Raw genomic sequence first — 24,927 nt, 5'->3', positions numbered from 1 at the left:
ATAGATAACATAGCAAATGTTTAAACTGAGAAATTTTACACTTTTATCCACTTAATTAGCTCATTTAAAATTTAATGCCTGCTACAGGTCTCAAAAAAGTTGGCACGGGGGCAACAAATGGCTAAAAAAGCAAGCAGTTTTGAAAAGATTCAGCTGGGAGAACATCTAGTGATTAATTAAGTTAATTGATATCAGGTCTGTAACATGATTAGCTATAAAAGCTTTGTCTTAGAGAATCAGAGTCTCTCAGAAGTAAAGATGGGCAGAGGCTCTCCAATCTGTGAAAGACTGCATAAAAAAATTGTGGAAAACTTTAAAAACAATGTTCCTCAACGTCAAATTGCAAAGGCTTTGCAAATCTCATCATCTACAGTGCATAACATCATCAAAAGATTCAGAGAAACTGGAGAAATCTCTGTGCGTAAGGGACAAGGCCGGAGACCTTTATTGGATGCCCGTGGTCTTCGGGGTCTCAGACGACACTGCATCACTCATCGGCATGATTGTGTCAATGACATTACTAAATGGGCCCAGGAATACTTTCAGAAACCACTGTCGGTAAACTCAATCCGCCGTGCCATCAGCAGATGCCAACTAAAGCTCTATCATGCAAAAAGGAAGCCATATGTGAACATGGTCCAGAAGCGCCATTGTGTCCTGTGGGCCAAGGCTCATTTAAAATGGACTATTTCAAAGTGGAATAGTGTTTTATGGTCAGACGAGTCCAAATTTGACATTCTTGTTGGAAATCACGGACGGCGTGTCCTCCGGGCTAAAGAGGAGGGAGACCTTCCAGCATGTTATCAGCGTTCAGTTCAAAAGCCAGCATCTCTGATGGTATGGGGGTGCATAAGTGCATATGGTATGGGCAGCTTGCATGTTTTGGAAGGCTCTGTGAATGCTGAAAGGTATATAAAGGTTTTAAAGCAACATATGCTTCCCTCCAAACATCGTCTATTTCAGGGAAGGCCTTGTTTTTTTCAGCAGGACAATGCAAAACCACATACTGCAGCTATAACAACAGCATGGCTTCGTCGTAGAAGAGTCCGGGTGCTAACCTGGCCTGCCTGCAGTCCAGATCTTTCACCTATAGAGAACATTTGGTGCATCATTAAACGAAAAATACGTCAAAGACAACCACAAACTCTTCAGCAGCTGGAAATCTATATAAGGCAAGAATGGGACCAAATTCCAACAGCAAAACTCCAGCAACTCATAGCCTCAATGCCCAGACATCTTAAAACTGTTTTGAAAAGAAAAGGAGATGCTACACCATGGTAAACATGTCCCGTCCCAACTATTTTGAGACCTGTAGCAGAAATCAAAATTGAAATGAGCTCATTTTGTGCATAAAATTGTAAACTTTCTCAGTTTAAACATTTGCTATGTTATCTATGTTCTATTGTGAATAAAATATTGGCTCATGTGATTTGAAAGTCTTTTAGTTTTCATTTTATTAAAATTTAAAAAACGTCCCAACTTTTCCGGAATTCGGGTTGTAAACTGATTGGGCTGTTTCCAGCCTGAATGGTGTGAAAAAGTATAGTGTCATGTTTGACATTTATGTTGCATTAGTTCTCACATGTCTTGTAACCAAATGTGACACAGCAATTTTGGATAAGAGAATGTAAATAAGATTTGAGTGATATGGCAGAGGGGAAGAATGTCAGTGTTTTCAGAACGATTTGAATACAGTGAATGAGTGCAATATTTTTGTACGATACTTATTTGCTTTTTTCTCTTTTTGATCTATATTATTTTTTCATATGTAAAAGAGCAGCGTGATTGTTTCATGGAGAAATAAATAAATTATTTTTCGGGATAACTTTTTTTTTTCCTCCAATGTAAATGTCACTAATTTAGACACTAGTTTTTGCTCTCTGAGTTCATCCTCAGTAATTTATGAGAGGCTTCTTTTTCACTGAAGGACAATCCCATGAGCACTTGTTCTACTGCTTCTCTAATAACTGCTGGCGACTAAACTCTCAACTTGTATTATTAAAGATGAATATGAATGATCTATCTTTATTATTGCCTTCAACTCCATGAAGACCTCCTTCTCTTCCTCTTTCTTTCTCCATCTATCTCTCACTGTTTCTTTCTTGGTCTCTCTATGCATGGTTTTCTCCCTGCTGCCTCTTCTCTTAATTTTCACCTGAGCACATAGTCGCTTTTTGCCTTTCAACACATCCTATAATGGTTTTATGCACAATTCCCTTTGGGAGTGGACAAGCAGTGTTTGTCTTTCCAAGTCAGGGGGAAAGAGGGATACAGCATATTGATTTATAAGTGACTAAGGGAGGGAGTAAAGCACCAGGAGGGACTGTGTCTGATTTGTTAGATAATTTTGAGGTTGTAAGTTTTTTAGGGATGGATCCTGCATGCTCACTGGAGTCACAGGAGGGTGTTTTCAATTACTCTTGTGAAATCATGTTTGTTGCCAAATCCACCATTTTGACCGATAAACAAACCAGACAGGAAAGTAGATTAACAAAGATGAAGTTGAACGTGAAAACATGGCGTGTATTGACGTCTTTCCGCGGTTTAAATAAAATACTTTGTATTGTTCATTCATGTTTATTTCATGCTTTAAACTTTTTTGAAAACAATTTCACTTTTGCCAACATCTGCTAATTTTCTTCTTTAAAAGAGACCAACCTTATGTTTATATTCCAAAGTGTTTATAAATTACAGCAATTTTAGTTTGGATAGTGCACTTTAATGCCTATTTAAAAAATGGGGGGGTGACAGTTTTGAAAACATGATTAGTTCATGTGCCGCTTGAACTAAGGCACTACAGTGATACATCATGATACAACACATTAAAGAGCCACAAAATGGTAATTATTGTTTTGAAATTCCTCATTTAAAGGATGGTGTCCAGAAGATCAATACACTAATCTACAAAAATAATAATAATAATAATGTAATATTTTAATTTAACATTGGCTGGCTGGATAGATGAATATATGGATAGATGGGTTAAATAATTTATTTACTGACTGATTGATATTGGGAGGATAAATGGATGGATCAACTGATTGATTTACAAAGTTGATGCTGATTGATTGATTGATTTAAAAACAGTTGTTTTTCTCCATATAGTTCATGGGGAGGGGGTATGGATGAATGGATGAAAGGATGGGTGAACTGACTCTTAATGTCAGGCATGCTGCAGGTATTTTTGGCTGATTGGTTGTTTGATAGGAGCATGAAAGAAATAAAGACATAGAATAATTACAGCCATATTCCATGACAAGCAAAGATGGGACCACTGTAGTGAATTTGCATCTTTTACTAAAAACCCATCATCAGTGTGTAAAATGACACCTCAGGGACCCACTTGTGCACCAAAACACAGCTTCAATCATGCCATCGTCTCTTTGAGAGCTTCTCTAAATCACGCGTCTCTATTAACCCACATTTGCCTCTTTGTTCTCATATACACAGACCTGCTGATTACAAGCACTATAAGATGGTTTTACTATGGGACGAGTGTGTATGATGGCATGATAGTCTAAAGGTGGTCATCAGGGTAAGCGTGTATATCAGTGGTTCTCAACCTTTTTTTTCACTGGGCCGCACTATGGTCCAAGTACAAGTCTAAAGGGCCGCACGCATATCATTTACATTTATGTCACCAATACAAACCAACCAGATTTATAATATTATAGCTTAAATATTATGATATCTAATCGATTAAATTAATTTAAATAAATAAATAATCCTACTAACCATTATTAAAGCACCTGATGCTGTCTGGAGCTGACCAATTTTCTGAAATTCTGCTCAAAAGGAGTAACTGCACAATGAAGTTGCAATTGTAATTTGCAGTCTGTAAGACGCGCAACACTGCAGAAAATGTGCATTCACAAATGTAGCCTATGTTGATCCAAATATGGAAAGCACTTTCAAATGAAATAATCTGAGGTTCTTTCCAGATGTCACGCAGAGACATCGATCAAATCGAAAGTTGATGCCAAAAGTCCAGCACTCTACTACCTTCACTGCGGATACTGTGACTATTCTTGTCTGTATGTGTTACGAACTAATGGCTGCTGATGACTCTTTTTATTGAATTCTGCCAAAGTGTACGCTTGTAAGTAATCGTTAAATGCGTAACATTAATTATGTGGGTACAGGTCTGCTCATGTCTGAAAATAACATATGAAAAACACAATAATTTTTCATAACAAAAACATCATAGCTTATATTCGTTTAGTACATTTTTAATTTAATGTAAAAACTAAAATGAATTTTAAAACATAGTGGGCCGCATTTGACTTCATGACAGGCCGCATACAGCCTGCAGGTTGACAACCACTGCTTTATAGAGTCTATAATGGAGCATGGAGCAATTTCTGAGACTTACATGTTTTGAAAGGTTGGTGCTCTTGGAATCGACATCATACCTGAAAAACAAAAGAGAAGGACATATTGAGAAGGGACACACAACCAGAATAGCCAGTTTTTCATTTGTATATACATCATTTTTGCATTTATTGCTTATATCATATCAAATTACCAGCTGGCCCCGAATGCCTTGATGAATGTAGTTTTAACTGTAGCTCCTGAAACGAACTGACTCATTCCACACTAGGGCTGGATGATTAATTGAAAAAGTAATCGAAACCGAAATTCAGAACCTCTAACCGACTTAATTTTCCCATGTCGGTTATTTCGTTTTTTTTAAATCCTAATACTTCCCCCTTAAAAGCATACTACCGCGTGTGTAGCCACATGACCTCCGCTCTCCAGTGGCAGAAAAGCAAAACACGGGAGCTGAACACCGGTTCAACACATAGTGATGGCGCGCGAGCGGTGAGCCTTGCATCTTCACTAAACTTTGTCAGTTGTATTTGTTTTATGGTTTGGCGATTAGACGATCGGATGTGTATTATTTCGAGCTCCCATGTTCGCGCAGCTGCATTGTGGCACGAACACTCATATAAACAGTAGCTGTGAAGATCGCGCACAAAGAGGAACGCAAAAACTATTTTTTCAGCGCTGTCCTGTGATTTATTACTAAAGTAGCTTAGAACTATGCTATTTACAACCCACAGCTTCACAATAATATAGAGACAGTATGACTAATTCACACACGCAATCACTCACTGGTACTGTGCTAATTTATCTTTATTTATCTCTTACACCGACCAATAATCTGTAAAAAATGTTACGAACATAGATAAAATAACTGCTGATAGTGAGCTATGATGTTAGATTGCGCTTTCAATAGGAAAAAATATCCCACCTTTAAGAGTCGATCTCAACCGTCTGGCTGAGGCCAGTCTAAAAAGACGTTCAAGACAGTTGACAGAAAGCTGCTGCATGTCGTCATGAAAGCGTATCATTTTCACGTGTTATTAAGCCTTGCCACTTGCCAATTTAACCATTCAAAAAACTTTAAAGCATTCAAACACAAGACGCGGAAAAGCTGAACTGAGCAGCTGGTTACTCGCGCGTGGTGCTCGGTGCGCACGTAGAGAGAGAGCCACGTCTCACAGACGGTAACACTGAACTGAGCTCTCCTTTGCGGAATTGGTAATGCAACCGTTTCACAGCACAGACTGAACACAATTAATCATTGCTGATTAATTGGCCAACAAAGTATTGACTGTTGTCTGAAGTTTTGTTTGATTCTAATCCATTACATATCTTTCTATCAAAGTTATCTGATATTATCAAGATTAATTTGTTCTGACAGTTTAAATCTTGAGTTCTTGTCATATTTTATTACCAATTTCTAAACTATAGCAAATAAACTGATAATGTGAGAAATGTTGAAGGTGTCTGAATAAATTTTGGTTTGACTGTATGTTTAATTTTTACAGTGCTATTTTACATGCTATTATTCAGGTTTCTGTACCTGGACACTTACAAACTTGAAAAAAACTTAAACACTGTGTAAATAGCACAAACAAATAAACAGAACGAACATACAAATTAAACACTTTCAAACAGGGCCCACTGGTACAACCTGCACCGGGGCCCGCTAAAACCAGCTACGGCCCAGTTTACAGTACCAGCCTTGTCAGTGAACTATGAGGGCAAAAAAAAAAAACAGAAACAAAATAATCGTTCATTAATCGTAATCGAAGTAAAATGTTCAATTAAACTAGGTTTTGATTTTAGTCCATAATCGTCCAGCCCTATTCCACACATAGCTTGCTTTAGAGTTTCTGTTTAGAATTTATACATGTAGGAAAGTGGCTATTTGTTTTTTGTTTTTGCACTGACCAATGCATTCTGGGATTGCTGCCTCCTTTTTGAAAATGCTGTGTTTGTAGCCATCTCACAGGGGTGATTATCCTTCTTTTTAAAAATATTTCTATGCAAAGGACTGCAATGTCACACAGCAACAGATTTGAAATGATTTAGTCTGATATTTATGCATGATTTACCATTTTTTTTTTTAAATGGGAGTTCTAATCTCTTTGTCATAACTGGGGCAGCCAAATCATATATAAACCCAGCTGTGTGATAAGCATAATAACTAACTTTCCTTTTCAAATTTGACAAATTTCAAAACCAATTCTTGATATTCCCTTTCATATAACCTGCACTGGGTTATATGTGTCTGGGCATTTTAAATGTATGAATGAGGGACCGTGATGTTCTATTCAGCTATACGTCTTCACATTCATAAATACTGCATGACCCTAGAGTGGAACAAAAACATACATTGACACTGACTTTACACTGGCGCGCACACACACATACACACACACATACACACACACACACACACACACACACACACACACACACACACACACACACACACACACACACACACACACACACACACACACACACACACACACACACACACACACACAAAAACAAGCCTGCTTTCAAACTCAAATACAAAGAAGTGCACACAACCAGACCTGATGAAATTGAGATTTGCTCTTTCTCTAGGGAACAAGTTTACACTCTTGGGGGAGCTACTGGAAAGTGGGAAACTCATCAGGAATGAGGGGTTTTGGCAGAGTGGTAAACTTGTTGACTTTAATGAAGTACCAGCATTTTGAGCAAATTTAATTTAGTTTTTGCTTTAATTTATTTAGCTGTGTCTCTGTACAAAACATTTGATCAAAATGGACCAACGTAAAAAAAAAAAAATTGAAATATATATATACATGCAAAATGTAATAAATCTTAAATGGCTTGTTGGTGAGGAAAAGACAAACTAATAAGATATAAACTAATAAGACACATACCACACAACAACTTACAAAGCATTTTTAGCGCACTCTGAAAAACACTAAGCGCAGGAGCATTGGAGCTGCAACAGAAAAGGCCTGATCACTTTTGCATTTCAAGCAAAACACAAGGTGTAATTGATCAATTGAACACAGATACCTATTAGATTGATACAGACTGATTAAATAAATAAATGCAAAACTTTAAAGACATAATAGCAATACTTTTTAAAGAATTCTGTACCGTACAGGTACCAGTGAAGATTGAAAAGCACAGGAATAATGTGCTCTTTTATCTTCAAGACAGTTCTGGACCCAGAAATAATTATCTGGAGTGACATCTGGACTTAAAGTGAAGCACTTAAGGACATGGTTCTTTCGCATGTTTCAGTATGTTTGAGGTAATTGTCCTGTGGGCAGATGAACTGAACTCTAAGCCCCATCCTCTTGCATACATGCATTAGGTCTTTGTCTCAGGAGATTCCTGTATTTAGCACTATGTATTTTTTCCTTCTTTCCTGGAGTTTTCCCTAGACCCTGCCACAGAGGTCCATCCCCAAAGTGTGAAGCTGCCACCATCCTTGTTCACTCAAGCGTAATATTCTTCTCAGTTTGATATACTGTGTTAGGTATAAGCCAAACTGAGGCCTGAAAGCTCTTCAAATAATAAATACACTTTTATCTCAGAATCTTCTCCGTAAATAAGTCTCTCATAAGCCTTTGGGCAATGTGTAGTGCCAAAAATATGTTAAGCACAAGCAGCAGATGTTTAAGGTGCCTTGTTTTCCTCAGTCTTGTTTTTATTTGTATCAAATTAAATCTGGTTTATACCTTGACCTTAAGTACATCTTAAGTTCTATTGGTCTATATTGTATTGATTCTTCATTCTAGACATACAGTTCGGGTGGATGTCCAGTTTTTCACATCATGTTCTCAAAATTAAATCTCTCTATATCTATAGATATATCTCAGATTATTGCCATGATTTCATTATTCATTTATTTACACTTGGTTTGATCTTCAGAATTCTGAGTACTTTACTTGCATGGTCTATTGTATTCTTGGAAATGGATGGAAATGCTTCCAGACTGAGGTCCAGTTGTTCATACAAATGGAGTCAAATCAAGCAGTTATGTAACTCAGAGAAGAATTATTTTATACCCAATCAACTAAGTTTGTTAAAGTAAAGTGATGAATGGTTATTATGTTATGTTCTTTTCTCAAATTAGTGCATGATTTTATATCATTTATTTACTCACCATAATTGAATCACTCACTAACTGTGCTTGGAAATTTCCATCTCAGACTGTCCAAACTGACATTAAAAGGGCTCCTTGTTCCCAGAAATCAAGTGCAAAAGTCAGTTAGGAAACTGCAAATAAAAATCATGTCTTTTTCTCCCAAATGGGAAATGGTTTGCCACACTGACTAACAGATCCATGTTTAGTTTGAAATTTAAGTACAAATTTACTTTTGTTATAACTGAAAATAGTTTTAAGATTTTGTTGACCGATCCAACACTAGATTCAATATTAGATATAACACAACTAATTAATTCTGCTTTAAGGACAACACAAACAACCACTCTTGCTCTCCTACCCTGAGAAACAAGTGCCAGAAAACACATGATGTGTGCATATGTAGAGACGCTCGACATAGCCATCACAGCGTATTGTAACGGGGTCTACTCAACAGACCCTGAAGGCAACGACACACACAGCTTCCCATTTACACACTCTGACTAAACCACATTATGCTTCTCGCTCCCATTACTATTTATAGCAACACATGCTGATGCTGATGGGAATCTGTCATTCTAACGCACACAAACACGCAGGCAGAATTCAAATGAGCAGCACTGAAACATAACACATTTATCATAAACTGCATTGCTAATGCTAGCATTTGCTCAGATTAAGTGAGATCAAAATACAGAGCTACAGGTTGGCTGCTTTGTGGCATTGTCTATGGGGGGGGGGATTATATTAGCCTGATAAAAGAAATTAAGCGGTGCTGCCTGTAGAGAACTTGTTTTGATGTTTTGATGCTAAAGTGTAGTGATGGTTTTCAGGTTGTTGCTAAGTGGTTACTAGGCTGTTCTGAATTATTTTTAACTTGTTGCTTTGCCGATGGTTTCTTGGGTATTGCTAATTGGGTATTCCTTTCTCATAGGATTGTTACAAGCTCTTGGTGCAAAACTTTTTTAAATTAAAACAAATACAGTTTTGTGGCCCTGTAATATGTCGTGGCCCTATAGCCGATGCCGATGTTTAGAGGTCAGGGTCAGCCGATGGCCGACATGTGCTGCCGATTTTTAGGGCTGATATCTTGAAGTTTTCCCCTTCATTTGAACGCTAAAATGTCACACTAATTATAAGTGGATGCACAACATTTCTAAACTTATCATCATTTATTGAGCACTGACATCTCTCGAATCGGTATTAAAATAAAAAATGTATCCAAAGTTAACCAAACAAATCAATAAACTGACCAAGTATTAAAGAGTAACTAGACCCTAAACCAACTTTTTTTAGTTAATGATCTGTAAGAATGGGGCTTTATTAGTGCTGTGCATTGATTTAAACTTTTTTGACATTTGAGTATAAAGTGTTTTAATTATACAATATATGGTGTAAAAACGTGTGAGTGCTGCCCTCTTCAGGTTGAACGGTGGCTACTGCAGTTGATTTTTCCTATTGGATGTTGAGGTGGCAGGTGACGTAAGCGGTGGCAGGTGACGTAAGCAGTTTCCAGCTCACCACGCCCCTCTGTACGAGTTACCGTGCCCTTGGCAGGGTAAAACAATCAAAATCACTGTAGTGAGTCAGGAGCTGGAATTGTGAGTATTGGTAATGACCAGGATAGACTAATATAGCATCTATTTAGCATAGCAATTATATAGTTATTTAGATCTTCAAGTTAGCGTAGATTTATCTGTATTTAGTACAGTGGTCAGGATGGTGTGTGTAGTGTTGCTGGTTGCGACAGCACTGCTGGACTGCATAGTTTACCAGCAGACTTTAAAATCAAGCAGTGGTTGCATGCATTTGGCCTGGAAGACCTCAAGTTCCCGCCTAGAGCTCGAGTGTGCAAACTGCAATTTACACGGGATTGCTTCTCCAAAGCAATGGAGGTGGGAATGGGCTTCTCCACACAGCTCGCGCTGAAAAGCGACGCGGTGCGGGAGTTAAGACCGCAGTTTGAGCCAGCGGCTCGAATTGATATGAACAGACACCTCGACACCATCGACTTCAGGTAAAAGTGGGGGAGTGGGGTCCTCTACTTCAAATGATCGCTCTGTTGCAAAGCTACTTGCGTCATTACAGTCACTCTCCATTTTAGCGTCTCTGACAGCAGCTGTCAATCAATCCGTCACTGCGAGTCTCAGGATCACGCCGCACTCGCTCAGCCCCGCCCTAGGTTCGTCCCCTCTATCTCCGCTGTGATGTGCCCACTTTTCAGCATTTTTCAAGTCAGGCTCTGAGCAGGGGTTTAGTTACACTTTAAATATATAAAACAGGTAATATATATAAGTTTTAGAGCATTTATCAAGCAGAATTTTTCATGTTTGTTGGAACATAAATGTAAACTTAAATATACATTTAAATAAAAGAAATACAATTTTATAAATAAAAATCAATTAAACTGAAAATAAAAAAAATAAAATATATACAAAATAAATAATAGTAGTGTTGCAAACACACTAGCAACCAGCAACATTTGTGTTTAGTATAAATGACACAGAACATCTAAAGCGCATTATAATTTCAAATTTACATTGCGGTCTGTTCATTATTAAAATAAAGTACAGACAACCAAACATATACAAGGTTACACTGATCAGTTTAAATAGACCGTAGTATACCGGTCCAGAAGGAAGATTTTGCTCATGTGAAGAGGACAATCTTTTCCGTCTAATTTACATAAAATGAAAAAAAAAATGTTATAGTTTAACATTCAGATTCATTGCGAATATGGAAACATTTGGATATGTGCAGAACGAGACGTGAGCAATAACCTACAAATACATCCAAACACGCGCTCGCTCGTCCTCGTATGCAAGCACTCATGCACTGTCATGATCTAATGCACAAATCACAAATGCCAGATTTTTTTAAAACAAATAGGCCTAGCGGAATGCAAAAATTCAAAATCGAACATTTTGCAGAACAGAATCAAATAAAGTACTGGTCATAATACTTGCATAAAATGTTTGATGTGAAAAAAGCGGTTCACTGACTGCGCAGCACAGCCACAAGCACAACAGTTACGTTTGGGATCATTTTATTTTTAATATTATAGTGTCATTTAAAAACATTGCAATTGCGTTTTAAAATACAACAACGAGCACCACAAAACCATTTAAAGAGGTGCATTCAGCGGTCTCCTTGACGGGAAACAGTCATCAAAGTAAAATGATCTCAAACGTATGGCACGCTCTCTTCATTTTATCAAATGATCATAATCACATCTATTCATTTTACAGTCCTGCTACTAGCATTTTATTCAGACTAAAACCCCTTTTAATTTGTGTGAGAAAGCTTTTTTTCCAAGAGGAAATAATAATAATACCGCTGCAGATGCATTTTGCAGCATTAAGGTTATTAGTTGATCGTTAATTTAAACAATGATCGATCATGGAAATTATTGAATATTGACATCTCTAAATGCAAATGAGTTGGATGGAAACCTGGCTATTGTCTGCATCAAACCATGCTTTCGAACAAATGTCATTCATGGTTCTGGGCAGCTCCAGGACAGCTGTCTCTCCAAGCACGGTGCTGTCTGTGAGCGGGCGGAGTAACGGAGCCCTCAATCACGCTGCAGTGTTTGTGAGAGCTGCCAACTTCTCCACCTCATTTACAGAGTGAAATTCTCTGACTACCTTTATCTCCCAGGACTGTTGTTGAATCTTCCAAGTTTTGGCTTGGGGTCCTTTACATGCGGCAGCTGCACTTTCCACCGCACCAATAACACGGGGCTGCCCGCCGATGTGCCTGACTTTAAATCGGCACTACTAAACATGGATATCGCCCAGTGCCGATATATTTAAAAATGACAAATATCGGCCCGATATATCGGCCGACCAATATATATCGGTCGACCTCTAATATGAACCGATCATCCCTTCCTTTTTACTAGTTATAGTACAAAATAAACATGAATGAACATCAGAAGGTATCTTGTTCAAAATGTGGAAAGATCTCAATACACACAAATTTTTCAAGTTAAATTCCACCAATGTTAATCTACCCCCCTGTCTGGTTTGTTTGTCGAACAAAAATGGCAGATTTTGCATTATGATTTTTCAGTTCAATCAAACTCCCTGTGAAGGGTCAATTGCTATGGTGTAAATAGGTCAGTGATGGACTGATGGATTCAGTCCTAGTGATCCCTAGTTCCATAGCTGATCTAACACTATTCCACTTAGCTTTTAGACACACAGTCACAAATCCTGCCTAAACACTTCCCGAAGGGAATCCTCACTGCCATTTTTGAAGTGTGTTCTGTGAAGTGATCAAAGAATGTTTATATAGACAAACCTTCAACCTTTTGTGAGTCTATTTCATACAGTATGTACACTTCATCCCGCTTCATATACCATAATGGAACACGATTGTAATTTCATCACAGATTGCATTTAATTTACCTCTACCCCAACTGACAAAATGTTAATAATAGATCAACACCATAGCAGATTTCAAGTGATCAAGAACTCATGACATTCGAATTCAGCCCATTGTAAGGTTCTGCCAGTAGTGGGAACTTGTGCAATTCAATCACACTATATTTTGCACTTTCACACTGCCAGTGATTACCCGGGATATGTGCGTGCTTTCACACACAACCCGTAAAGGTCCCGTAATGACACGTGACATCACGTTTTCACTGAAGCTGGTGAACGATCTCGGCGTCAGCGCAGAAAGTGAGGAACTAATTGATCTCTGCTTCATTACTGTTTGCACATATTTTTTTGTTGCGAACGTTGATCTTCCTTCAAAACAGCCAGTAAAAGAGTCGCGCAAAAATGTGCATCATCACCACGACACGGCATTAGATCTGGCTTTTGTTCACACAGCGCTCGTCCCGGGATTGAACCCGGCAATGTTACTCAGTCCCCGACCTGGATTCAATGCCAGAATCCACCCTGGGACGTGTTTGCTTTCACACAGAAGGCGACCCGGCAATGTTCCGGCAATTTGCCGGGTCCAACGTGCAGTGTGAAAGGGGCTAGTGACATACATCTAATGCTGCGTTTCCACCGAAATTACCCGGAACATTTGTACCGGGAACTTTTTTCAACCGGAACTATTTTCCCCCCAGACCTGTTGCTTGCTGCGTTTTCACCGTGGTGTAAAGTACCGGGAAGATTAGGCAAATAGACTGGTGACATAGGTCTGCGCGCGTTTCTCAATACAAAGTACACTGATTTTGGACGTGCATCCTCGGTAGTTCAGACTTTGTGCATTCGACTCGGGAGTGTGATGTCCGCGACGACGCAAATTCGGTAAATCTGCAAAAAGCAGCGTACTTGATAACTTCAGTCAGCTGACCATGGCTACTGCAATTTTCCTCACTGTATATTTACAATAAAACGAAATAGGATATCAAACACCTCTGCCTCCTTTCGTTTTCATTTAAACATAATAACAGCTGCATCAAAAGGTCTAGCCGAGGTGAGGCTGCTCTCGGTGGATACATGAGGATTGAGCTCTCGCTGATCGCGTGGAGCTCACCGTCTCCGAGATCGGCAAAACACATTTTTAAATAGGCGCTGTCTTTATAAATAAACCACAGATTTGAGTTTTAAACAACTACATTCTCGCCTGAAATACTTTCAAAATTACATTCCATAACACAATAACAGTAACATTTTGAAAATGATCCGAATAAATGGTGGTTGAACTCAACCAATTCTGCGTGAACTCAATCAATCAGGATGTTTAGTGTCCAAGTCCCGCCCCCGAAAGTTCCGTAACTTTGAAAAAGTACCACCTCGCCAGCAGGGACTTTCTGAGGGGCATTTTTTTACCTGGAACTTTATTTAGTTCCTGGTTCCTGCGGTGGAAACACACCAAGTACCAGCCCAAAGTCCCTAGTTCCTGGGTAAAGTTCCTACGGTGGAAACGCGGCATAAGTCAACATTATGGAGAGATATTAGCAAGCGAAGTGCATAAAAAACTAAATGGAACACAACCATGTTAGATTTTTCAGGTGTGTTTGATGGGATATAGGTAAACTCTGCAGGACTATGACCCTCCAGGACCGGAGTTGCTCATCCCTGTTCTAGATGGAAGATAATGTTCTGGATGGCTGCTAGAGAGTTCTTGATGATACTAAGGTAGGGTTCCTCAAATCTTGCCCTTGAGGGCCATTGCCCTGCAGACCCTTATCAAACACACCTGAGAAAGCTAATAAAGGTCTTAAGGATCACTAGGAAATCACAGGATGGTAAGCTTCATCCGGGTTTGAGCTAGACTCTAGACTGGATTTGAGGAACCCTGTTCTAAGGCATTGCTGTGCAGTTGCTAGCGAGTGCTGGGTGGAAGCTGAAGCATTACCAGATGGTTACTATGGTTTTAGGGGTCTTTGCTAAGGTGTTTCTAGATGGTTAAAGATCAGGGGACAGGGGAATTTTGCTCCTGGAGGGCCACAGTCTTGCAGAGTTCAGCTCCAATCCCAATTAAACAAACCTGACCTCGGTCCAATGTGTCATTTGAAGGACAGTGCTTTTTACAGTATAGTGTTCCCGTCACTATACTGGGGTGTTAGGACCCACACAGACCACAGGGTGAGCACCCCCTGCTGGCCTCACTAACACCTCTTCCAACAGCAACCTAGTTTTCCCAGGAGGTCTCCCATCCAGGTACTGACCAGGCTCAACCCTGCTTAGCATCAGAAGGCAACCAGTCTTTGGCTACAGGGTGATATGACTGCTGACAATCTTAAATGAACCTAGCAGCAGTCATGTGGTACAGCTGTCACTGGTCTAAGTCGTAACTCTCAGAAAATTCAGAGTTTACAAGGTGTAATTACGAGTTCTGAAGCATGTGAGGGCTACGGCATTGATAGTGTTGCCATAGAAAAACATAATTCAGCTCCAAGTAGAATGGAATGTGTTGCGATCTTAGAATTATGGTAATTACGACATGGTGTGAACACAGCTTAAGCATATCAGAAACTTGCTGAGGCAAGTCGGAGCTAAACTCTGCAGGACAGTGGCCATCCAGGGGTAGGATTGGTAATGGACATTAGTAATGGTGATGCTTGCACAGGAAAGCTTGCAATGAAAAGTAGTAACAGACAGAGGTTGTTTTCATAATCAGTGATGGGAGACTTTGAGCTGGGCTTTAATTAGATTATGGTCTTATGAGGGGAGTTCACACTTGTCTGTTTCTCATTACGAAAGAAGAACAACATCATTAAAGCACAGACAACATGAATCATTCTCTTCTGCCCTGTCACAGTGCAACGAAGAGATAAAGACATAATGAGAGAGAAAACAAGATAAGAGGACAAGAAAAGCAACAAATATTGAACGATGCAAATATACCTGAAATATATCTAGGGTTACATATAGAACAACCTCATATATATCCATTTATTGTCTCTGTGCCTTTTCCATTAGTTTGTAGGGCTCAGTCCCCCTTGTTGTTATGGTGACGTGCCATGTCATCCTCATCAGCGGTGCTTTGGTTTCACTATCGTCTTGGAGGCACTGCCCACACGACCTTGTGACCCATCTCATGTCTGCCGCAGATTTACAGACCCAGTATGACAGGCTGTCAAGCGGGGACACCGATCCACAGAGACAACGCACAAACTTCTGCCTACAGACATACACACTCATGCTGAAGACTAGAGACAAAAATTCCTCACACACATTTGGGCCAACAGATATAGAACGACTCATATATGTTCTAAATATACACCCATAAATTCCTAAATATACATACACAAACACATTTAGACTGACACAAAATAATAATAAATATTAGCACACACGCACATTCACAAATGAACAAGCATCTGAATGAATATAACATTTGTTGCAAAGATTCAAGATTTGGACACACATCAATATTTTTATCTGATAATTTTTTTTTCATCTGATCAATTTTTTATCGTACTTTGGGATGCAGCAATGCAGATTTAAAACTATTAAAAAAATGTGCATTAAAAATGTTAATTGAAATGAAGCTAAACAACATATGAAATGTGCATAAAGTTAGAAAGATGCCTGGCAAATAACTAAAATAAAATAAGTTGAAGTACTAAAACTACAATAATAAAAAAATTCAACTACAAGTAAAATGAAAATATACTGAAAATATAAAAATTAAAGCTCATTTAAAATATTAATAAATACTATGACAGTATATAGAGAATACTAAAACAACACTGATGCATAACACTAAACAATAATTATTTTCATGTTATGGTCAAAAAAATGATAGATGGCTTCTATAATTGTTAGTGCTGGGAAATGATTCAAATTTTAATCGTTATTAATCGCATTATTGTCTGCTATTAATCACACAATTGTCTGCAATTAATCACATTGTTATGCACAAAATTCAGTAGTGCATTGCCCACTTTTTCATTTAAGAGTACTGCAATATGAACAAAAGTGCAATAACATTTTGTTTGCAAACACTTTAAACAAATAAGGTGCTTTTTTACCGCAGTATTCCTTTTACCTAGCCTAGTAGCAGTTAAAATATTTATTGTAAATCTGAACTTAAACATTAATGTCATCAAATTAAATATAAAACCAAAGCTATTTGTCACTGCCAGGGCATTAACGTTTTTATAGAAAATATTTTATAGTTTGTTATAGAAAAAACAAGTTGTGCTCAGAGTCCAGAACTCCAATCATAACATTATATAACAGGCACCTTCCTATTAGAGACCTGCACGATCGCGGGACCCATCACAGCAAAGTGTGGGGCGGGACAACAAAAAAATATTTGTCGTAGGGCTGGGATAAACGATTATTTTTTAAACGATTAATCTAGCGATTATTTTTTCGGTGCATCGATTAATCTAACAATTAATTTTTCCAGGCCGATTCGATTTCTATTATCTCCCTATTAATTGACTACTAACAATTTATACATGTTGATTTACATATCTGAATGAAAAAAACATCAATTCTTTAACATTGCAATATATGTTTATTGCTTTATTATGTTTATTACAAAATAAAAGACTAAGAATGCATTACTTTGCACTTGTATAGACATAGCATTCAATAAAACCTTGAAGCCTTGAAAACACATAGCTTACTGAAACAAGCTTACTGAACACATAGGGCCTAGCTTACTGAAAAAAGTTCTTCTTTCAGATGAAAATAACAACAACTTGATGTCTAGCATTCAATAAAAAAGTTCACCCAAAATACTTGTTTAGAGCAATTGAAAGAATACAGTAACCAATGTAAACTTGAGGGCTTTAAGCTAATACAGAGAGTGCTTTTCCAAAAAATAAAAAATAAAAATTAACAGTGGGAGCCAGCAGCCTGTCATGTAGAAAAAAAAATCTCCGAATGCTCCACGTGAAACTTTGGCGTTCCGCCCTTTTTCTATCGTGTCTAATGATTTTGGTTAATATGCACGAGGGAGGGAGAGAGAGAGAGAGAGAGAGAGAGAGAGAGAGAGAGAGACAGCGCTCGTGTAGTTTGAAGACTGTGAGTGCGCGAGCGCGCGTGAAACTTGGGTGTTTCGCCCTTTTTCTATAGTGTTTAATGATTTTGATTAATATGCACGAGGGAGAGAGAGAGCAAGAAGCGCTCGTGTTGTTTGAAGACTGTGAGTGCGCGCGCACAGCCGGGGCTCACTCTCGTACGCGCCCTGTCAGGCGCAGCACAGTCATTCTATTCTACATCACTCACCAATCAAATAAGGCTTTAACAGCCGCCAAAAAAAAAGATCAATGCCGAAAAACCCCTGGATTGGTTATATAACGTTGGATAGAATGTTTATCCGGCCATAGCGTATATTCAGCGCACATAAGGTAAACGTTTTGCAAACGTTTTTTTAGAGAAATAAAAACAGGTCGACGAATCGATGCACATATTTTGCGTCGACGTATATTTTGTCCTAATTTGTCATCAGGATTAATTTTGGAACTGGGTTAAGACTACCTTAAGAAGTGTTATTAAATTTAAAATGTTCATGTTTTGAAGATAACCTGTCACCTACAATTAATGCTGCAAGTGAATTTTCGCATTAAAAATGATAATGTATATTTTTAAAAATCAATACAAGCATGCACAATGTTAAATATCAAATACTAAATGATACTTAAATATATATTATAAAGTTGAATATCAACCGATAACTAAGATGGTACCATTGTGCATTAAATAGTCCCTTGGAAAGTTGACCCTAAATACTAAACACAATAGAATGTCAGTTTTTCCTGTAACTACACTGTAAGGGCAAGAGACCCTGACCTGTGTCCATAGAGCAGGGCTATTCAAATCTTGCCCTGGAGAACCAGTGCAATGCAGAGTTTAGCTCCAACCCTGATCAAACCCACCTACCTGTGCTTTTCTAATGATCCCAAAGACATTGATTAACAGGCTCAGGTGTGTTTGAATAGCCCTGCCATAGAGTGTTGCCCACACAATATGTGTGATTCGTGAGAAGTGGTTTTGGTTGTGACACCTGCTTATAAAAGCACACAAAACATAGGGTGACAGTTATATTATGGCTGGGTTTACAGTAGCTGACACATCTGTTGTTGAAGCGTGACTCCAGTGTTTGATGTACAAAGAAGTTGTGCCTATTAATAACCTTACTATTCAAGTTCTTAGCAAAGTTGCTTTCATATTTACACCAATAAGGATGACGTTTTAATGTGGATTAAATAAATATTTATGTCACCCAATAATCAATTTGCACCAAACTTTCTTTAAAAACTTGTTTAAAACTAATTAGTGCATTGAAGGTGTGGGCTGCTGAAAACAGTTAAAAAAAATCTTAAACAGCTGAAACTTGTAAATACACAAAAAAATGAAGCAAATGAGCAAACCTCAGTTTTAGTCCATGTACTTAACCACAATTTATTCTTAATCTTGAATATATGTTATTTACTGTATATTTAATTGCATAACACATACCACCTTCACAAATTGTATACAAACTGCCAAAAATAGTGCATATAAAAAAAGACAAATTCCAATATTTAAACAATAAAACCAGAATAAACTACACACCAGTAACAACATCTTTAGCTCAGACAGTAGTACATGGAGCTAGCGACTTCACAGGCATGGGTTTGATTCCCAGGCAATGTATGTACTTGTAGTGTTCTTCACATCTTAAAAGTATATATTTTGTAAAAAACGTAATTGTCGATAACATATTAATTAAATAAAAGCACTTGTGTATACTTAGAATAAGTACACTTCTGAACAGTGTCAAAATGTCAAATTAGGTTTACTTTAAATTAAATTTACGTAATGAATTCATTATGTATTAAAGTCTACTGTTTTCATAATACACTTTTTTTTAAGTACTCTAAAATGTACTTCTTTTTTTACAAGGGCTAATAAAATGTATAATATGAATGGACAAACGCATCTGCCGAATGAATGTAAACAACTAATCAACAAACTGTTTCTGCATAACCTTTACACTTTCACTCTTTTCTTATTCAAACATAGGCACAGTGAAAAACTAATATATGTCATTCCGGGATATCAAGAACAAGAAGTCTTTTTTTTTATTAATCAGTACAGTTTCTAATACATAAAAGAGTCAAAACTCCGTGGAACCCCGAGCAGTTACAGTGTAAATGTGGTGAAACTGAAAGCTTGTGTAAATGTAGCTGAAGGTAAAGGAATATCTATTGGTACTCACAGATCAAACTTTAAGTTCTGTCTTTCTTCAAAGAAGTAGTCCAATATAAATTTCCGCACAAAATCCGGGTTCAAAGTGTTATCAATAACCTCCGTCCGCCCAAACTGAAAGAACAAAAGAAGGTCAGCTGAAATTATTTGCATCAACATTTTACCACCAAACTAAAAATCCAGAGACGAAAACACCATAAAATGTATAACAGTTGTCTGTTCAAGATATTTCTTAACAACAGTTTTTTTCAAAAAAAAAATAAATAAAATAATAATAATAATACAAATTCCAGGGTTTTCTCAGTCTTAGAAAGAATGAATATATATATATCTATATTAATTTTAAAAGTATGATTTCTAAATCTGGAAAAGCCATGTAAAGTAGAAAAAAAAATGAAACGTCATTTTATAACGAATGCAAATTTTAAATATATCTAAATATATTTAAATATATCTTTATATATCATAAATCTAAATTTGATGAGTCCGTTTTTATGTTCTAAGTGTGAATACAAGTCCCTCTTTACTGTGTACAACTCCCACATTCCTGCTACCTTCAACATCTTTAATATGGAGGTCAAAGAGGCGTATGACAGTGTTGAGAGGAGCGTTGAAGCCTTGATGCGATGTGAAGGGGACTTAACGTTTTAATGAGCCGACTTGAAAAGCTTGATACGAGCGTGGGTGAGAAAGTTATTACATTCCCTGTGTGGCTTATCATATTTCACCAGCTAGTGATTGAAGTTATTAAATACATGGCCCTCTTAATGGTGCTTTAGAGAGCATGATATTTCCTCTGATTAGCTCGGAAGGCAAAAATATGAACAACTGATAGAGACAGAAAAAAATAAGAGCGACAAAAATAATTGACATTACTATTCTGAGAATATTCCAAGCCCAAATTTACATGTATGAATATTTATGAGACCAAGGGTCTGCCAGGCCCTTCAAGGGGTCGACACGCCTGGGCCAGATTGTTCCGCTTACCTCTCGCCACTCTTTGTTGCCAATGCCTTGGGTGTACAGCACACAGACTGTGGAGAGCAAAGAGAAAGAGAGCCTGTGTTACACAAAGGTGGAGAAATCTTGTTTTTTTTTAAATGCCAGAAGACCTGTGACACTCTTAACTCGACAGTGTTTGGAGAGAAACAGCTTAGAACCAGAGCAGTGGAATGCGATGAGATAAAAATCTCACTGGATGAGTTACAAAGCTGTTGTAAACCAGCCAGTATCCGAACCTCTATTCATTTCGGTCACAAAAACAGATATTTCTGAATAACGTGAGGGTGAGTAAATGATGACTGAATTTTCATTTATGGGTGAACTATTCCTATTAATATGGCAATATCTTGGTGTGCCAACTAACCGATGATAGATGGATAGATAAATCAATTAATTTACACACATATATAACATTTTTTATACCCTTAATATTTTCTTTCTTCCAATAAACACTAAAGGAGTTATTTGGCTGAATGATCATGATGTTCTTTTCCATTCAATGAAAGTAGATGGTGGCCAGGGGTTGTCAAACTCCAAAAGGCTCAAAACAATAGTTATAAAACATCATACAAATAATCTGTATGAACAGAATTCAAATCTTGCATTTTTTAATTCAAGTTTCAAATCTTCCAACGGATTGAGATTAATTTATGTGAGGGAAAAATTTAAAGTTGCAATTCATTGAAAATAGGAAAATTAGACTTTCTGCTTTAAATAGGAAAAATACACACAAAAAAATCATTTTAGGTGAACTTTCTCTGTAATTTATGCCATTTCCAATATTGCCTTTCATGCAGTGTGTAAAGTAGCTGTATGTGAAGTGCACGATAAATAAAGTTACTGTCTCCCAAAATAAAAAAAAATCGCCCTATTACAGCTGAAACGAGTCATTACTTATTCAAATCAGTGACGACTACACGTCACAGGCTCACACATTTGCATAATGCGCACCTATGTTCTATGTTGGCCGGCCGCAAACAACCTGACCCCACCCACAAACACATCATTCTACTGACAAATGCTTCTCTAATCTTGGGGAGTTCAACGCATGATTCACAAAACGCTAGCTGTTTTCAAAATCACAACCTGTAAGTATGATAGATAATAGATATTTTCTATAGAGCATTCAAAATACATACAGAACTACTGAAATAGGCATATCGTTTCTGAAACGCGCTGTATGCCATAGACCAGTCAGTACAGACTAGGCCATCTGATCTGACCAATCAGAGGAGAGCAGGCTCACAGAAAGGAGGTGTTTAGAGAGACTGAATCTTTGAACTGCTTTGAACGAATCGTTTGAGAAAGTATTTTTTGACCTTGCATGCATTTAATCCCATTGTAAGACACTCCCTAAACAATATTAAGAACCATAAAAATGGTATAATATGGGCACTTTAAAAGACACTATAAATTAGGATGGTGCCAATATAATGTTAATATATCATGATCCTTATTCTCATGATATTGCATTGCTAGTTAAGATGTTTGTTTCAACTTTTTTATTATTTATTTATTCATGTGTGCGTAATTCTTACAGTTAAAAAAATTATATGGCACTAACTGATAATAGTGTGAATTATTCATACAGGAAAACTTCTCACGCAGACACATTTCTTGACCTTGTTCTTATGTTAATGAATTTGAAGTATTCTAAATCATTGACCGCATGCTTCAGGCACAAGCACTTCGGAGCTCAAGCTTTAATGCACCCTTTCCTACTCTTTTGGTGTGTGTGTAAAGGGCTACATAATGACTAGGGTTGGGAATCATTAGAAATTTTCCGGTTCCACCAAACGGTTCCAATTCAGATTCCGGTTCCATTAAAATCATTAAACAACTATTAAAAAAATAATGGCAAGGAAAAATGCACAATACTCAACTACTCAATGCTGTTTATTACTTACTGTCAACATAATTTAAAGGTTGGCAATGTCAAAATTCAACATATATTACATTATACACATTTTCAGGTTCCGATTCTGGCTCCATTTAAATTGAATATTTTTATGTTTTTTACTATTTTAACTTCATTGAATGTAGTGTTGCTGGAAGGTAGTAAGTAATGTTGAGTAATGCTAGTCCATCAATCAGCATGGGCTTCAAAGTTTATGTTTTTTACATGATCAATAACATTTTGCTCTAAGTTCATAACAATAAAAGTCTATTTATTTAGTGGTCCAAGCTGAAGTCAGTATGTATATTAATGACAATATGGGACAAATACAGGGCCCTAGCTGGGGTTTGCAGGTTGTACCTATGGGCCCTGTTTGAAATTGTGTAAATAGCACAAATAAACAAATGTAACAAAGTGAAACATTTTTTAAGGTTGTAGGTGTCCAGGTACAGAAACTGAATAATCAAATATAAATAGCATTGCATAGTCTTCAGTGTATAAATTAAACATTATTTAAGATTAATTCTTGTTAAAACTACAAAGTAATTCAGTAAAGAGCGTAAATGATTTTCTCCAATTTAATTTACTGGATTAACATTAAGGACACTGACAGCAGCTAATAAATTAAATTAAATTTAAGAGATAATACATCCAATAAGATACACATCAGACTTTTTTCTCAACTGTTTACTTTAATTAAGACATAACCGGCCATTTTTGAGAGGATACGCGCAAAGACGAGTTTGTGTATGAGTTTCAAGAGCAAGAAGAGACCAAACTCAATTCAGTGTTCAAGGACTGTGAGACGCATATATTTTGGGTGTTTGTATGTTTAAACTGGTAAGGTGTATTTGTTCGTTCAGGCATGGGATGAAGCGAAGAAGCTGTCAACGAATATTCTAAATTCGAATATGTATTCGAATAATTAAAAAAAAAAACTAATTTCGAAGGTGAAAAAAAAAAGTGGAAAAAAAGGCCCGCGGTAGTAGAGGCGTGGTTGTCTGCTTTGCGAGTGGGCGCGCTAGCACGCCTGAGGGTTCTGGGACAGGTCACAGCCTCATGGGAGTCGCACTGTCTGGCACAGCATCACTGCTGAAAGTTGACGCGTCTTCATGGAAGATGCCAGCAAGTGCAGAGCCCAACTCGACCGCAGCAGAGAAAATTAGGTAAAATTGTTGACCCGTGAGATTGTTGTATGCAAGCTATTTAAGATACAGTTAGCATACCATTCGACAACTAGCAAGATGAGGTCACATCTCAAAAATGTGCACCCAAATGAGCATGGCATAATGTGTGGAACTCCAGCTAAACAGTCACGTCTTGACACTTAATGTTACTTTGCATCGCCCTCCGCAAGCACTTTGTCTGCAACACGACAAGAGGCCATAACGGATAAAATAATTTCGTTCATTTGTAAGGACATGAGACCGATCAGTATCGCGGATGGGGCAGGCTTCGGGGAGTTCTGTCAAGCAATGGATCAGAGGTTTGATTATTTATCGTTTCATGTCAAGGAAAAGTTCCATGTTTACCACAGCACAGCTCGCTCGGAGCATTCAATGTCAGTTCTATATGCTGTAAAACTTCAGTTAATATTAATAATATTTGTTTCAATCAAGCCTGCTATATTTGGGACAACAGTCGCGACCTTAAATTGCTTGCACAAAAATGTGTTTGCTCATTTAAACCATTATGCGCAGAGAACGTGAGAGTGAGAGAGCGTGAGGTCTGCAGTCTTGGCCATTAGTTGATTTCCTTGTTTTTGTGTACGTAATACGTTGTCATATATGTTTAAACTTAAATAGACTATCTATACAAGTAGTTATGTCTCTTTGTATTATTTTTGCCTGTTATTGACGTAATGCGCGTCATTGATGACATGCGCAACCAGATGTTCGAATAGTTCGAATATTCGTGTATTTTTTAGAGGGAATATTCGAACGTCATTTTTGAGCAATTTT

The 24,927-nt window shown here is 37.5% G+C and overlaps 1 protein-coding gene across 1 annotated transcript in view; it reads right to left on the bottom strand.

Annotated features, from left to right (window-relative positions):
* LOC132105930 (copine-8) overlaps positions 1–24,927 on the bottom strand; it is a 116,196-nt gene that overhangs the window by 47,601 nt on the left and 43,668 nt on the right. The window contains exons 3-5 of the mRNA XM_059511476.1: positions 21,055–21,101; positions 20,078–20,181; positions 4,373–4,412 (exon numbers count right to left, since the gene is read on the bottom strand). Coding sequence (XP_059367459.1) covers positions 4,373–4,412; positions 20,078–20,181; positions 21,055–21,101 — 191 coding nt within the window. The remainder of the gene's footprint in view (positions 1–4,372; positions 4,413–20,077; positions 20,182–21,054; positions 21,102–24,927) is intronic.

Source organism: Carassius carassius, chromosome 26 (assembly GCF_963082965.1).
Source record: "Carassius carassius chromosome 26, fCarCar2.1, whole genome shotgun sequence".
Classification (NCBI taxonomy): Eukaryota; Metazoa; Chordata; class Actinopteri; order Cypriniformes; family Cyprinidae; genus Carassius; species Carassius carassius.
The sequence above is the reverse complement of the archived record's forward strand: the minus strand, read 5'-3'. Positions and strand labels throughout refer to the sequence as shown.